Source organism: Saccopteryx leptura, chromosome X (assembly GCF_036850995.1).
Source record: "Saccopteryx leptura isolate mSacLep1 chromosome X, mSacLep1_pri_phased_curated, whole genome shotgun sequence".
In the NCBI taxonomy this organism is placed as follows: Eukaryota; Metazoa; Chordata; class Mammalia; order Chiroptera; family Emballonuridae; genus Saccopteryx; species Saccopteryx leptura.
The window spans coordinates 52,223,492-52,241,496 of NC_089516.1; the positions used below are offsets into that span (position 1 = coordinate 52,223,492).

The 18,005-nt window shown below is 37.8% G+C and overlaps 1 protein-coding gene across 10 annotated transcripts in view; it reads left to right on the top strand.

The window, feature by feature from the left end:
• CASK (calcium/calmodulin dependent serine protein kinase) overlaps window positions 1-18,005 on the top strand; it is a 516,731-nt gene that overhangs the window by 416,769 nt on the left and 81,957 nt on the right. For all 10 annotated transcript variants that reach the window (XM_066357577.1, XM_066357582.1, XM_066357576.1 and 7 more), the window contains one exon: window positions 16,958-17,146. In XM_066357577.1, the coding sequence (XP_066213674.1) occupies window positions 16,958-17,146 (189 nt within the window). The remainder of the gene's footprint in view (window positions 1-16,957; window positions 17,147-18,005) is intronic.

The window sequence follows — 18,005 nt, forward strand, 5'->3', positions numbered from 1 at the left end:
CAGACTTATTCTCCTCTGTTCCCCATCTCCATCCTTATCCCAGATACAAACTCTACACAAACTGGCATCTCACTCAGCACTCCGCCATCTTGGCTGCTTTTCCTGGCCTCCTCCACACAGCCTCCTTCCGCTGCTGGCTCTATTCTCTCCTCTAATCATCCCAGGAACCAAGAGAGCAAACTCTCGTTCCATCCCCATTTTATAGTGTAGAAATCCAAACCCTTAATCCATTATACATAATAGGGAAGTCTCTAATACAAAGTCACTTCTCTGAGGCATGATAGGATTGTACCACCTTACACCAAAAAGGGTAGGAAAGGCTTAATCCCAAAACCAAGCCCCAGGCTACAAGGATTCTGCCTGCCTTTAGCCCACCCCAACACACATTAATACCACCTGGGCAACGGCCTCTTTAACAAAGTGAGCATAATACATTTTATCTGCCCAACAATCCCCATAACATTTGGCTATAAACCTAGCAGAGATTAAGGCTGAGTGAGATGGAGAGTCCCAGGCAGTTCATTTAAAAGGCCTGCATATGGACTTACCTGGACTCACTCCCTCTGAGCTACAGTACTGGGGCAGCAGCTTGAAGGTCACCAGAGACATATGGGAAGTAACTGAATTATCTGGCATCAGGACAAGAACTGGCGTAGCTTTCTTCAGACAAAAGTGCTGGCAGATACCATTGTTACTTTGATGAGCCCCCCCCCCACCCACCCACACCCACACACACACACACACACACACACACACACACACACACACACACACACACACACAAAGCCTGCAGGCAGGCACCATATCTGAAACTCCCATCAACCTGACTCACACTGATTACCCCAACTTGGTGATTCTCTAAGGCCCTGACCCACCCAACTTTCAGGCCCACCCAAGCTGTTTCCAGTGGCTTTTCCATACAAGTGGCCTATCTTGGCTCATGTTTCATATTTTCCTAAAATCTCTCAAACAAGCAGCATCTGGCCTTAACCTGCCTTATATCTCTTGGTAAGTGGCCCCAGGCCTGCACTAGTGGCAACTGACCTTGATTTGCAGGTTGGCCTTGCCTGAGCACCTCCATGCCCAGCACAAGTAGCAGCCACCTGCAGATCTCTTTTTAGATTATGCCAGCTAGCCCCAGGCAGAACACAGGTGGTGGCTGACCTTGGCCTGCACCTCCCAGGAGGCCCCAGAGCCAACAGCCCCAGTGGACAGCTTCAGACCCACATCAAACCACCACCCAACCACCTCCACAAGTGACACACTCAATGAGTGGACTCAGTGGGTACCAGAGCCCTGATGAAGTAAATCTTGCTCTGTGTGGTGGGCCCCTGCACAGCTGATCTTCCATGATGACCAGAAGTTGGTAGTTGGTGGTCAGTGGTCACAGCCAGTCCTTGCAGTTGATTGGCTTAGGATAAATCCCTCCCATTGACATGCCAACAGCAATCAAGGCTCAATTACGAGAACAGGGAATACACAACCAACACAGGGAGGGCACACCTTGAATGCCCAGCTTAGGTGATTGGGGAGGCTGTGCCACTGGAACCTAGAGAACACCTACTGCTTTAGGCCACTCTACCAAGCTGGGAGACATATCAACTCTACCTAAAACATAGAAACAAATACAGGGCAACTGTCAAAATGAGGAGACAAAGAAACACGTCCCAATAAAAGAACAAAACAAAACTCCAGAAAAAGAACTAAACAAAATGGAGATAAGCAACATACTAGATGTAGAGTCCAAAACAGTGGTTATAAGGATGTTCAATGAATTTAGCGAGAACTTTAACAGCACAAAAAAAATACCAGTCAGAAATTAAGGGTACACTAACTGAAATGAAGAATAATTTACAGGGAATCAACAGTAAAGTAGATGAAGCCAAGAATTAAATCAGCAATTTGGAATATAAGGAAGCAAGAAACACCCAATCAGAACAGCAAAACAAAAAAAAGGAATCGAAAAATATATGAGGATAGTGTAAGGAGCCTCTGGGACAACTTTATATGTGTACCAACATTCACATTATTGGAGTGCCAGAAGGAGAAGAAAGAAAACAAGAAATTGAAGACCTATTTTTAAAAATAGAGAAAATTTCCCTAACTTGGTGAAGGAAACAAGATACAGTCCAGTAAGTACAAAGAGACCCACACCAAGACACATCATAATTAAAATGCAAAAGTTTAAAGACAAAAATATAATCTTAAAAGCAGCAAAAGAAAAGCAGTTCGTTACCTATAAGGGAGCTCCGATAAGACTGTCATTTGATTTCTCAATAGAATCTTTGCAGGCCAGAAGGGAGTGGCAAGAAATATTCAAAGTGATGAAAAACAAGTACCTACAACCAAGGTTATTCTACCCAGCAAAGCTATCATTTAAAATCAAAAGAACAGGTTAAAAGCTTCCCAGAAAAGAGAAAACTAAAGGAGTTTATCACCACCAAACCAGTATTATATGAAAAGTTAAATGGTCTTCTTTAAGAAGAATAAGGAAAAAAGATAAAAAATATAGACAATAAAATGGCAATAAATACATATCTATCCACAATTGAATCTAAAAGACAAATAAACAAGCAGAACAGAAACATAATCATAGATACAGAGAACATTTTCACATTTGCCAGATGGGAGGGTGGTTGGTAGATTGGGGGCAGGGTGAAAAAGGTGAAAGGATTAAGAAGTACAAATTGATTGTTACTGAATAGTCATGGGGATGTAAAGTACAGCATAGGGAATATAGACAATAATATTCTAATAACTCTGTGTGATGTCAGATGGGCACAAGATTTATTGGGATGATCCCTTAGTCAGTTATATACTGTCTAATCACTGGGGTATGCACCTGAAACTAACATAATATTGTATGTCAACTGTAATTGAAAAAATTAAAAACTGATATAAAAAAAAGCAGAAACTTTCTTATATACATTTTAAAATCATGGTTTTAAAGTTGTATGAATCGTACTACCTGATATCAAACTATACTACAAGGCCGTAGCAATCAAAACAGCATGGTACTGGCATAAAAACAGACATATAGATCAATGGAACAGAATAGAGAGCCCAGAAATTAACCCATGCCAATATGGTCAACTAATACTTGACAAAGGAGGCAAGAATATATAATGGGGTTTAGACAATAAATGGTGTTGGGAAAATTAGACTAATATGTACAAAAAATGAATCTAGACCATCTTCTTACACCGTACACAAGAGTAAGTTCAAAATGGATTAAAGACTTAAATATTAGACTCAAAACTATAAAAATGCTAGAAAAAAACATAGGCAATAATATCTCAGACATTTCTCATAGCAAAATTTTTTTTCTGATATATCTCCTCGGGCAAGGGAAACAAAAGAATAAACAAATGGGACTGCAACAGACTAAAAAGTTTTTGTACATCAAAGGAAACCATCAACAAAGTGAAAAGACAACCCACTGAATGGGAGAACATATTTGCTGATACATCTGATAAGAGATTAATATCCAAAATTTATAAAGAACTTTTAAAACACAACACTGAGAAAACAAAAAATTCCAACTTAAAAATGGGCAAGGGACCTGAATAGACACTTCTCTAAAGAGGACATATGGATGGCTAGTAGACATGAAAATTTGCTCAATGTCACTAATCATCAGAAAAATGTAAATTAAAGCCACAATGAAATATCACCTCACACCTATCAGAATGGCTATCATCAATAAATCAACAAACAAGGTGTGGAGAAAGGGGAACCTTCATACATTATTGGTGGGAATGCAGATTGGTACAGCCACTGTGGAAAGCAGTATGGACTTATCACAAAAAATTAAAAATAGAACTATTGTTTGACTCAGTGATCCCACATCTGGTATTATATCCTAAGAATCCCAAAACACTAACTTCAAAGACTATATGCAGCCTTATGGTCATTGCAGCATTATTTACAATAGCCGGGATCTGGAAACAGCCCATGTGCCCATCAGTTGATGAATGGCTAAAAAAGCTGTGGTACATTTACACAATGGTCACAAAAAAAGAAGGAAGTCTTGCCTTTTGCAACAACATGGATGGACATGTAAAGCATTATGCTTAGTGAAATAAACCAGTCAGAAAAACAAGTACTATATGATTTCACTCATTTGTGGAATCTAATGAACAAAATGACGTGACAAGCAGTACAGTGACAGACTCATACATAGAAATCAGGCTGACAGCTATTGCAGGGAGTCAGGGGCTGGGTGAGAGGAGTAGAGGGATTGAATAAAAAAAGGACATAAAAAAGAAAAAGACTCATTGACATGGACAATGGTGTGATGATTGTGGGGGGCAGGAAGGTAGAAGAGAATAAATGAAGGATAGTGATGGTCTAAGACTTGACTTGGAGGAGTGACCACACAATATGGTGTACAGAGATGTGTTGTAGAATTAGGCACCTGAAACCTGTATAATAATGTTAACCGGCGTCACCACAATAATTTCAATTTAAAAAAAAGAAAGAACATTGGCCCTGGCCAGTTCGTTTAGCAGTAGAGCATCAGCCCGATGTGTGATGTCCCAGTTTCGATTTCCGGTCAGGGCACACAGGAGAAGCGCCCATCTGCTTTTCCACCCTTCCCCTCTCCTTTCTCTCTATCTCTGCTTTCCCATCCCACAGCCAAGGTTCCACTGAAGCAAAATTGGCCCAGGTGCTGAGGACGGCTCCATGACCTCCGCCTCAGGTGCATCTCCACCCTTCCCCTCTCCTTTCTCTCTATCTCTGCTTTCCCATCCCACAGCCAAGGTTCCACTGAAGCAAAATTGGCCCGGGTGCTGAGGACGGCTCCATGGCCTCCGCCTCAGGTGCATCTCCACCCTTCCCCTCTCCTTTCTCTCTATCTCTGCTTTCCCATCCCACAGCCAAGGTTCCACTGAAGCAAAATTGGCCCGGGTGCTGAGGACGGCTCCATGGCCTCCGCCTCAGGTGCATCTCCACCCTTCCCCTCTCCTTTCTCTCTATCTCTGCTTTCCCATCCCACAGCCAAGGTTCCACTGAAGCAAAATTGGCCCAGGTGCTGAGGACGGCTCCATGGCCTCCGCCTCAGGTGCTGGCCACAACAGAGCAATGCCCCAGATCGGCAGAGCATCGCCCCCTGGTGGGCATGCCAGGTGGAATCCAGTCGGGCACATGCTGTCTGACTGCCTCCCTGCTTCTAACTTCGGAAAAATAAAAAAAAAAATAAAAATAAAAAAAAAAAAGGAAAGAAAGTCCACCAACTAGAGCTTTTCAACTTTCTCAAGCAAGTATCTTTTAGGCCATATTTAAAAGTAAACTGATATATGACCTTCTTTCAGAGTAGTAAAGCACCAAGTAACAGACTTCTGTTGAACTTTGTACTATCTAATAAAAACTTCATGATTTAATTAATTAATTAAAATCACGGTTTCAAAATTTTAGTATTTTAAAAAATATTAGTAGCTTAAAGGAAATACTGCAGTGCTTATCATATGTTGTTATTATGCCAAGGTTTGGAAGTCATTCTTAGCATATTTATCATTTCACACTTACTTGTTCAATTATCTGGCTTTTTCTTTGCTTTCTGATCATTAAAACATAAGGAGTTAACATTGACTTATATTTAAAATTTAGATGCTAGTAAATATTTACAGTAATTAAAGAAAGAGTAAATAAGTATAGATTTAAATGATTTTTAAAAATCTGTACTCTGTCAAGATAAAAAATATTATCACACTAATCCCTTTTTCAGTTATTCCATTTGAAAAAATGATTTTTAAAAAAAGAACAAATCCTTTGCTTATTGCAATTCTAAAGTATAAAAAGTAAGGATAAAGACAAATATTTATGTAACTTAATACTTTAATTTTTTCTTACAATATCAGATCTAGAACAGAATATTTTAAAAGCAAAATTGTATCATAATTTTTGAAAAACCAAACTATGGTGATAAACAGAGGGAAAGGGTAGTTGGGCCATAGGTGGACGGAGGCAAACGGGGCAATGGGTACACAGTACAGTGTACAGAGGATGTTTTGTTTAGTTCCACACCTGAAATTGAACCCCATTTCTTTTTTTTTGTTGTTATTAATTTTACTAGGGTGACATCAATATATTAGGGTACAAATGTTCAAAGAAAACATGTCCAGGTTATCTTGTCAATCAATTATGTTGCATACCCATTACCCAAAGTCAGATTATCCTCCGTCAACTTCTATCTAGTTTTCTTTGTGCCCCTCCCCCTCCCCTTTTCTTTCTTCCCCCTCTCCCCATAACCACCACACTCTTGTCAATGTCTCTTAGTCTCGTTTTTATGTCCCACCTACCTATAGAATAATGCAGTTCTTGGTTTTCTCTCATTTACTTATTTCATTCCATATACTGTTATCAATACCCCACCATTTTGTTGTAAATGATCCGATATCATCATTTCTTATGGATGAGTAGTATTCCATAGTGCAGGCGTCCCCAAACTACGACCCGCGGACCGCAATGCAGCCCCCTGAGGCTATTTATCCAGCCCCACTGCACTTCTGGAAGGGGCACCTCTTTCATTGGTGGTCAGTGAGAGGACCACTGTATTTGGCAGCTCTCCAATGGTCTGAGGGACAGTGAACTGGCCCCCTGTGTAAAAAGTTAGGAGACCCCTGCCATAGTGTATATGTGCCACATATTCTTTAACCAATCATCTATTGAAGGGCTTTTTGGTTGTTTCCATGTCTTGGCCACTGTGAACAATGCTGCAATGAACATGGGGCTACATATATCTTTACGTATCAATGTCTCTGAGTTTTGGGGGTATATACCCAGTAGAGGGATTGCTGGGTCATAAGGTAGTTCTGTTTTCAGTTTTTTGAGGAACCTCCATACTTTCTTCCATAATGGTTGTACTACTTTACATTCCCACCAACAGTGTATGAGGGTTCCTTTTTCTCCACAGCCTCTACAACATTTGCTATTACCTGTCTTGTTAATAATAGCTAATCTAACAGGTGTGAGGTGGTATCTCATTGCAGTTTTGATTTGCATTTCACTAATAACTAATGAAGATGAGCATCTTTTCATATATCTGTTGGCCATTTGTATTTCTTCCTGGGAGAAGTGTCTGTTCATGTCCTCTTCCCATTTTTTTAATGCATTATTTCTTTGTTTATTGTTGAGTTTTATGAGTTCTTTATATATTTTCGATATTAGGCCCTTATCTGAGCTGTTGTTTGAAAATATCATTTCCCATTTAGTTTGCTGTCTATTTATTTTGTTGTCAGTTTCTCTTGCTGAGCAAAAACGTCTTAGTCTGATGTAGTCTCATTCATTTATTTTTGCCCTCACTTCCCTTGCCTTTGGAGTCAAATTCATAAAATGTTCTTTAAAACCAAGGTCCATGAGTTTAGAACCTATGTCTTCTTCTATATACTTTATTGTTTCAGGTCTTATATTTAGGTCTTAGATCCACTTTGAATTAATTTTAGTACAAGGGGACAAACTGTAGTCGAGTTTCATTCTTTTGCATGTGGCTTTCCAGTTTTCCCAGCACCTTTTGTTGAAGAGGCTTTCTTTTTTCCATTGTGTGTTGTTGGCCCCTCTATCAAAAATTATTTGACCATATATATGTGGTTTTATTTCTGGACTTTCTATTCTCTTCCATTGGTCTGAGTATCTATTTTTCTGCCAATACCATGCTGTTTTGATTGTCGTGGCTCTATAATATAGTTTGAAGTCAGGTATTGTAATGCCCCAGCTTCGTTCTTTTTCTTTAGGATTGCTTTGGCTATTCAGGGTTTTTTAAAGTTCCATATAAATCTGATGAATTTTTGTTCCATTTCTTTAAAAAATGTCATTGGAATTTTGATGGAAATTGCATTAAATTTATATATTGCTTTGGGTAGTTTGGCCATTTTGATTATATTTATTCTTCCTATCCAAGTACAAGGGATATTGTTCCATCTCATTGTATCTTTTTTGATTTCCCTTAACAATGCTTTGTACTTTTCATTATATAGGTCCTTTACATTCTTTGTTATGTTTATCCCTAGGTATTTTCTTTTTTGTTGCAATCATGAAGGGGATTATTTTTTTGAGACCGTTCTCAAATCTTTCATTGTTGGCATATAGAAACGCTATGGACTTTTGTATATTAATTTTGTATCCTGCGACCTTACTGTATTGGCTTATTGTTTCTAGTAGTCTTCTTGTAGATTGTTTGGGGTTTTCAATGTATAGGAATATATCATCTGCAAAAAGTGATACCTTTACTTCTTCTTTTCCGATATGAATTCATTTTATTTCTTTGTCTTGTCTGATTGCTCTGGCTAGAACCTCTAACACCACATTAAATAAGAGTGGAGAGAGTGGACAACCCTGTCTTGTTCCTGATTTGAGGGGGAAAACCTTCAGTTTTGTGTCATTTAATATTATGTTAGCTGATGCTTTATTATATATGGCCTTTATTATGTTGAGATATTTTCCTTCTATACCCATTTTGTTGAGAGTCTTAAACATAAAATTGTGTTGTATTTTATCGAATGCCTTTGCTGCATCTATTGATAAGATCATGTGGTTTTTGTTCTTTGGTTTTTTGTGTTTTTTTTTAATTTTAATGAGGTGACATTGACAAATCAGGGAAAACAAGCTCAGAGGAAACATCTCAAGGATATTTTGACATTTGATATGTTCTTTGTTTTGTTGATATGGTGTATTACGTTAACCGTTTTACGTATATTGAACCATCCTTGAGATTCTGGGATGAATCCCACTTGATCATGATGTATTATTTTTTTAATATGTTGTATTCGATTTGCTAGTATTTTGTTTAGTATTTTAGCATCTGTATTCATTAGAGATATTGGTCTGTAGTTTTCTTTTTTTGTGCTGTCCTTGCCTGGTTTCGGTATGAGAGTTATGTTGGCCTCATAAAATGTGTTTGGGAGTATTGCTTCTTCTTCAATTTTTTGGAAGACTTTGAGTAGAATAGGAATCAAGTCTACTTTGAATGTTTGATAGAATTCACTAGTATAACCGTCTGGGCCTGGACTTTTATTTTTGGGGAGGTTTTTAATAGTTTTTTCTATTTCTTCCCTACTAATTGGTCTGTTTAGGCTTTCTGTTTCTTCTTAACTCAGTCGAGGAAGGTTGTATGTTCTAGGAATTTATCCATTTCTTCTAGATTGTTTAATTTAGTGGCATATAGTTTTTCATAGTATTCTACAATAATTCTTTGTATATCTACGGTGTCCGTGGTGATTTCTCCTCTTTCATTTTGGATTTTGTTTATATGAGTTCTTTCTCTTTTTTCCTTGGTAAGTCTTGCCAAGGGTTTGTCAATTTTGTTGATCTTTTCAAAGAACCAGCTCCTTGTTCTATTAATTTTTTCTATAGTTTTTCTGTTCTCTATTTCATTTGTTTCTGCTCTGATTTTTATTATCTCCTTTCTTCAGCTGATTTTGGGTTGTCTTTGTTCTTCTTTTTCTAGTTCATTAAGGTGTGAAGTTAGGTGGTTCACTTGGGCTCTCTCTTGTTTGTTCATATAGGCCTGAAGTGATATGAACTTCCCTCTTATCACTGCTTTTGCTGCATCCCATAGATTCTGATATGTCGTATTGTCATTTTCATTTGTCTGTATATATCTTTTGATCTCTGCACTTATTTATTCTTTGATCCATTCATTTTTTAAAAGTATGTTGTTTAGTTTCCACATTTTTGTGGGGTTTTCTTCCTCTTTTTGGCAGTTGAATTCTAGTTTCAAGGCTTTATGATCAGAAAATATGCTTGGTACAACTTTGATTTTTCTGAATTTGCTGATGTAATTTTTGCGGCCCAACATATGATCAATTCTTGAGAATGATCCATGTACACTGGAGAAAAATGTATACTCTCTCACTTTGGGATGAAATGTCCTGTAGATGTCTATCATATCCAGGTGCTCTAGTGTTTTGTTTAAGGCCAATATATCTTTATTGATTCTCTGTTTGGATGACTGATCTATAGCCATCCGTGTTGTATTGAGGTCTCCAAGTATGATTGTATTTTTGTCAGTTTTTCTTTTAAGGTCAATAAATAGCTGTATTATAAATTTTGGTGCTCCTTGGTTTGGTGCATATATATTAAGAATTGTTATGTCTTCTTGATTCAGTGCCCCTTAATCATTGTGAAATGACCATTTTTGTCTCTGAGTACTTTTGCTGTTTTGTAGTCAGCATTATCAGATATGAGTATTGCTACACCTGCGTTTTTTTGGATGTTATTTGCTTGGAGTATTGTTTTCCAGCCTTTCACTTTGAATTTGTTTTTATCCTTGTTGCTTAGATGAGTTTCTTGTAAGCAGCATACAGTTGGATTTTCTTTTTTAATCCATTCTGCTACTCTGTGTCTTTTTATTGGTGAGTTTAATCTGTTTATATTTAGTGTAATTATTGACACTTGTGGGTTCCCTATTGCCATTTTATACATTGCTTTCTGTTAGTTTCGTGTCTTGTTTGATTCTTCTCTTTTGTTTTTCTATCCTTTGTTTTTATTTGGTTGTATTCCATACTTCTTTCCTCTGTTGCTATCTTTTTTAAGTCATGTGCTTCTGTGGTGGGTTTTTTAAGGGTGGTTACCATTAAGTAATGAAAAGGGTTCCCACCCTGTTCATTGTAGTACACTATCTTGTGAGTACTTCTGCACTCCATCATCATTTGCTACTGTTAATCTCCGTCCTCTCCCCCTTTTTTTTTGTTTTTGTTGTCACAGTTTAAATTTGGTTTTATTGTGTTCTTGGTGTAGCTTTTACTTACGGTTTTGTTTTGTTTTGTTCTTTGTATCTGTTTGGAAAACCCCATTTAGTATTTCCTGGAGTGGGGTTTTCTGATGATAAATTCCCTCATCTTTTCTGTATCTGTGAATGTTTTTATTTCTCCTTCATATTTGAAGGATAACTTTGATGGGTATAGTATTCTTGGCTGAAAGTTCCTGTCTTTCAGGAATTTAAATACTGGGATCCACTCTCTTCTAGCTTATAGAGTTTCTGTTGAGAAATCTAATGATAATCTATTATTCCTTCCTTTATATGCTCTATTCTTCTTTTCCCTGGCTGCCTTGAGGATTTTTTCTTTATCATTGGTTTGTGCCAATTTTATTATGTTGTGCCTTGGAGTAGGTTTGTTGGGGTTAAGAAAACTCGGTGTCTGTTTGCTTCTTGAATTTGGGCCTTTAGTTCTTTCCACAGGCTTAGGAAGTTCTCATTTATTATTTGTTTGAGTATGTTCTCCATTCCATTTTCTCTCTTTTCTCCCTCTGATATACCTATTATTCTTAGGTTAGTCATTTTTATGGAGTCAGACAATTCCTGAAGGGCTTTCTAATTTTTTAAAATTTTTGAGTCTCTTTCTTCTTCTCTCTGTTGTGCCTCAAGTTGCTTGTCTTCTATTTCACTAATCGTACTTCTATCTGACCTATTCTATTAGCTAAGCTTGTTACCTCGTTTTTCAGCTCATGAATTGAATTTTTCATCTCTGTTCTATTTGTTTTTATAGTTTTAATTTCCTTGGTGATATATTCTTTGTGTTTGTTGAGTTGTTTTCTGAGCTCCCTAAATTGCCTTTCTGTGTTTTCTTGTATATCTCTGAGTATTTTATAATTTCTATTTTAAATTCTCTGTCATTTAGCTCCAAGGTTTCCAATATATTAAATATATATTAAATTTTTCTCCATAGATTTTTTTTTCATCTATCTGTGTGACCTCTCTGTCTTTTGTATACATAATATTCGATTTCATTTTCCTTCATGGCATCTGAGGGTGGTTTTGTTGATAGTACTAATGAGAATTAATAATGAATAAAAAGTTTTAAAAAAATTATTATTTCCCTTTTATTTTTCCTCTCCTCTCTCCCCTCCTTCTTGAGAAAAAATTGTGGCGAACTGTGAATTATATCCTGCTAAATAGAACAAAAACTACCTATAATGTAGGGCCGGAGTTGAGGAGAAGTGATAAAGGGGCAAAAAAAGGGGAGTATGGACCCACAAAATGCAAAAAGGAAAAAAATTGGGTCAAGAATAAAATGATTTGCTTTTAGGTGATGGTTGACTAAGAGATATAATTACAGGAATAAGAGGGAAACAGGAAAAAGGGGAAAATTTTATTTATTTTTTATTTTTTTAATAACTTTTTTAAAATATTTTATTTATTTATTCATTTTAGAAAGGAGAGAGAGAGAGAGAGAGAGAGAGACAGAGAGAGGGGAGAGGAGCAGGAAGCATCAACTCCCATATGTGCCTTGACCAGACAAGCCCAGGGTTTTGAACCGGTGACCTCAGCATTTCCAGGTTGACGCTTTACCCACTGCGCCACCACAGGCCAGGCGGAAAAATTTTTTTAAAAATTTAAAGAATTACTATTGTATTTAGTGGAGCGAAAACTAGATAAAATGGAGAGCCAGGGTTGGAAGCACTGCTAATGAGTTAAAAAAGTGAAAGAAAAAACACCCAAAGCACCACAAAGAAAAATTTGAGTCCCAAATAAAATAATTTGTTCGTGATTGAGGATTGAATGAGAGGTAAAGTAAAGGAGAAAAGAAGAAACTAATATAGGGGGAGAAAAACAGAAAGAGGGAAACACAAAAAGAAGAAAAAAAACAAAAGGAGAGAGAGAAAGAGTGAAGGGTTTTTTTAGTGCAACCCTCATAGAGAGAAAGGAAGAAGAAAGGAAAGATAATGGGAGATGTAACACTTATGGGTAGTGTAGTTCAAGGAGAGGAAAGAGTAAGATCTACAGAGAATTAAATGACCAAATTGGAAGAAGAAGAAAATAATCAAGACAAGAAGATAAGAGAAACAAACGAACAAATATAATAAAATGAGATATGTTATAAAGTCTGTGGATTATTCTTGATTTTGAGAGGTTATCTTCTTGCTTTTTCTTTTCTCTTTCTCTTCCTGGTCTGTGACTCTGTACCCCAGGTTCTGCCGCTGTGGCACGCTTAGGTAGAGGTTTGCAGTTGATAAGTCTCTGTGGCGATGTCATATATTAGGCTTCAGTCTTGTTGGCAGTCGAGGCTCATTAGCATTTGCAGGTTCAGACAGTGAGAGAGTCCATTTTCCCGGAGCCTCTCTCCTAATCTCTCCTTCTTGAATTAGCAGCCTGATGATCATGCTACGGGGTTGCTGCTGCCTCTGCCTGGAGAGTAAGAGGCTCAAAGAGCTGGCAAATCCCCACTCTATCCTCACTTAGCACAGGGCTCTGGGTAAGGCTCAATCAGCCAGAGCCGCTAGCATAATCAGGCGGGGCTGGAAGCCAATTGTTTTCAAGGTGCCTTTCTATGTGCCTCTAGGCATGTCCCGAATGCCTCAGCACTCTGTGGGACCACTTTCCGCAGGCTTTTGGCACTTTGTAACCTGTTTTGGCTGGGTAAAAGATGTCCTAGTCGCTGTTTGCAAAGCAGGAGGACTTACAAGCTGCTAAATCCCTCTTTTTAACATATAGCCCTGAGTATGAAAGCCCTGCTAATCAGAGGTTGCCCCCACCCCTAAATGCATAGCATAACATGAGGAACTAAAAAATATCACCCCTCTTGTCTTAGATCGCTGACCTGAGAGAGATCTTGTCAGTTGGGGTCACGTAGGTCAGTTGGGAGGTGAGCAGACTGTGGATTAAGTTAATCCTTCACAGGTCTGTTAGCTTGTATGGCTGGGTGAGGCACCCCGCTCGCCTGGAGAAGTTCAAGCATAGGGAATCTCGCTTTCGCGTGCCACTCTTCAGGGCACAGGGGTGACACTGAGACGCTGATTACAGTCCACGCAAAGGCCTCTGACTCTGCCCCTCTGTCTGGGACTCAGGTACCCATTCCCAGGGCACTCGGAGGAATCTCTCACCCACTATTCGTGCTCGCCGACCAGGATGTCAGGCCAGCGGGTTCTCACTCCGGGTGAGACGCCCCGCCTGCCCCGAGAAGTTCGAGTGTAGGGAATTTCACTCCTGCGGACTCCCCATGCGCCGCTTTTCAGGGCACAGGGGTGACCCCGAGACTCCGGTTTTAGCCCACACAAAGGCTGACTCTACCCCTCTGTCCAGGAACACGGGCGCCCACTCCTGGGACTCTAGGAGGAATCTCTCAGACATTCTCCGTGCGTGCCAACCAGGAGATCAGGGCCAATGGCTGCCTCACTTGCCTTTCTTTGTCTGGATTTGGCACAACCGTTAGCTTGTGTTGACTGGGTTGCCACAAGCACAGTTTTTCCTCTGCTTGGATGTCTGTGCCACAGCCTGGCTCGGACATTTATGCCGCAGCCTGGTTCTATTCACACCCTTTGCCTGCCTTAGTTCCTATTCTCTCAGTTCCCAGTGAAAGCAGCCCTTATTTAGGTTAGTGAGGAAGGCGGAGTGTTCCTTTCTCTCTCTTTTCCTTCGGGGTTGATTATATATTTAGTCAATTTTTCGCTTGATCATACCTTTGCGTTCAGTGCGGGACTTCTGGAGGTTCCAAGGATAGATTTTTCTGTCTCTCGTTGAAGATTTTGTTGAAATTTTGGAGAGATTTATTAGTATCACTCCTTACAGTGCCATTTCTCTGACATCACTACTTGAACCCCATTAAATTCAATTTAAAAAAAGATATCAAACTCTAGTATGGTGATAATTTTATTTTAAATTATATAGTAATAAAAACCTAGAAGAAAAAAAACGGTTAAAATCACCTTAGATTGTCAAGAAAGTTTCATTAAGTGGAAAGTTTTATGATTTGTAATTAAGAAGCCAAAGAATTCACTTTTTTGAACCTGAAATTCATATTTTTTCTATTCATTTTAGAGTAATCAGATTTTTTCACTCACATCTGAAATTGTTAGTGTCCTTTCTATATCTTAACTACAATACAAAAAAAATGAGTATTTCTCCCGTATTATATGTTCTTGTTATGTAATCAAAAATAATAGCTATTTCAGCCTGGTAACAATTGCTCAATCATCCCTCATAACATATTTGAAGAAAAATATTCAAACTTTGACTTTCCTCTTTTTTATTTGACATGCTCTTTTTAATGGCTTTTTAAACAATCTGTAAGTGGCCCCTTGTTTTCTGTTTGCAGACACATTGGAGCTTCAGGTTAAGTTTTATTTTGTGGTAGCAGTCTTTTACAATGACACATTGTGTTTAATATCAAATATGACCTCATTTGATGACATACTTTGAGCATTTTTCTTTTAAAAATCAATTTCGTTACTATTTTGTGATTGTGGGTTTATCCTTCCCTTATAAGTAATACATTAAAATGCAAGTTGTTCCTTATATATTTAAAAGGATAAATTGAAATCATTTGTAAAAAGCAGCATAAAACACTTTCTCCAACCCAGGTAACTGGTATATAACCTGAGGAAAGCTTGGTTCTTTGTTTACCTGGCTATATGTCCCCCAGGCATACAAAGCATGTTTTTCAAAATTCATTAATTATGGGAGACATATCTATAATTGGTATAATTAACTTAATTTTAGCAAATGAAGCGTTTCAGTTTGTCTATTATTGATTTTTGCTTTCTGCCCTAAGTCTTAGTCTCTTAAGTGGCACAATTAAAGTGCAACCTCCACACTTGGACGTGGGGTACCAGTGCAGCGTATAGTCGGGCAGTGGTCAGGAAGCCAAGGTCGCCAGGGCCTTTGCGGAGCCCTGCGCTCAAGCTGTGCACTGCTTACTGAATGCCCCTTTGGTTCCCCTCAGCCACAGCCCAGTCTAGACCAGCCCTCTGAAACTTTGGAACTATCTGCCGTATCCATTAGAAACCCAAATGCAAATATTACTCCAAGCACATGCTCTATTAGTGACAAATCAACACCACCTTCTTTTTAACTTTACTGCATTGTTACTTTATTTTTGCCTCATATGCAAGGCTTTAAAATTAAAATAGCCAAGCCATAACTTTGATAAGCCTTTTAATTAAATAACTTAATTTGAGATGCTAAGAGTTATACTTTTAAAGGAATTTTAAATGCATTTCATTATCTCCAGATATTTCCACATAGATCATAAATTTAAAAAGAACTGAATCTATAGTTAGCACACAAAAAATATATAATGTGTAATGCTCTAAACATACTGATAGTCAGCTGTAAAATTCTCTTTGAAGTAGAAATGTTTAAATGTTATTAAACATTTCTTATTAAAAACTTTTTAATGCTTATTAAAAACTTTTTTATGATGGCACCAAAAGCATTGTGAATAGAAAAATACCCCTTTTTAGGGAAATAGGAATATTTGTTATCCACTTCCACCAAGATAACATATGCAGATATCAATACAAAGAAATAACTTTTCTTTGTTAAAAGGCTTTGCAAAAAAAGAAAGTCATAATGATAATTGCCAACTTATGTTTCATTTAGTCAAGGTCTCCAAAAAATAGAAGTGAATAAAAAGAATATCAGGTAGGTTTAGATTTTGAGCTCCGTATCATATGTGATATTTTGGAAAATTATAATTTTTTTCAGGTACATTTCTGTGTTTTTTCATTTCTTTTGCTAATTCATGTTATAAATTATCTTCATCCTTTGGGTTGTATAACACATTTATTGTTAATACCGTCAATGAAAGATATTTGCTCAGTATACCAATTATTGCACTGTTTCTTTTTAAATTTGTTTCCATTTTAAGCCCCAGTACAAATTTGCCACCTCTGTTCACAGATGATTATTTTGACTAAATTATTTTAAATTACATTATGTCAGCCTTTATTTGAGCAATTTAATTGGTACTCTCTTATAGCATCAGAATATACCTCTAACCCAGCAATCAGTAAGCAAGTGCATTAGTTGACTTACTCACTCATTCATTTCTTAATCTATCATGATTATTTGTCATGAAGAAATCAGAGCATAGTTGTATCTAGGTGTAATGTGCTTTGAGTTCTCTGTAGATGAGATATACCTTTGAGAGGCAAAGAATAATTATATGCATGTTTATGGAATAAATTTCTGCTGGAATAGTACTATTACTAATATTTTACTTCCTTCATAAAATACTAGGCCTTACTTCAGACACACGACGTAGTGGCACATGAAGTTTACAGTGACGAAGCACTGAGGGTCACACCTCCTCCCACTTCTCCCTATTTAAATGGTGATTCTCCAGAGAGCGCCAACGGAGACATGGATATGGAGAATGTGACCAGAGTTCGGCTGGTTCAGTTCCAAAAGAACACAGATGAACCAATGGTAAGTGGGGAAAAAAAAGTTTTCTATAGTCTTATAAAATGCCAGTATGAGTTAGAGCAGCTAACTTCAGCTTATACTACTAGGAGATGGGGAGAGATGTAGGGCCTGGATAGTTTTAAAGAAATCAGTTACCAGATCCTCATTTCACCACAGGCCCCCATGGCTGCCCAGACTTGTTGTGCTGACATCATGTCTAAGGCATGTCGGTTCTTCTTCCCACCTCTTCTTTCATAATCACTCTTCAACTTTACAAAAAAAGAAAAACAAAAGAAGAAGAAGACATACCTGGTATATAACTCCAGAGTGTGAAAACCTCTGGGGCAGGGGAAAAAAAGACAATTTGAAGTATTGATGTTGAAAATAGAATTGATGTTGACCCCTACGTTATTCTAATAATATTAACTTAGATTAGAAAGATCAAAGAAAGGCTCCTTGATGTTAACTGAAAAAATCGGGGCCAAGGGTGGGTAGGGCAAAGTAGAGACCATCCAGGCAAAACAAGTAGCATGTGCAGAAATCTCAAAACAAAAAAGCTCTTAGCAGAGTCTCAAAATGGAAAGAAGAAACCATAACTGGACTGTAGAAAACAGTCACTGGCAGGAACAGGGCCACACAAATATTGAAAGACATGTTAAAGATTCTGTCCTTTATCTTAAAAACATCAAGAAGATATTAAAAGAGTTATAAGCAGGGCAATAAACAGATTTTCATTTGAGAAGTAATCACTCTGGAGAAGGGATACCACTGGGAAACAAAATTGTTGTTGCATCTACAAAAACACTTGTTCTTACCGAATTCGAGTGTGCTGATCTCAAATCTGAAATTAGTTTTTCTCTGTAAGCTACAATTTTTTTGCAAT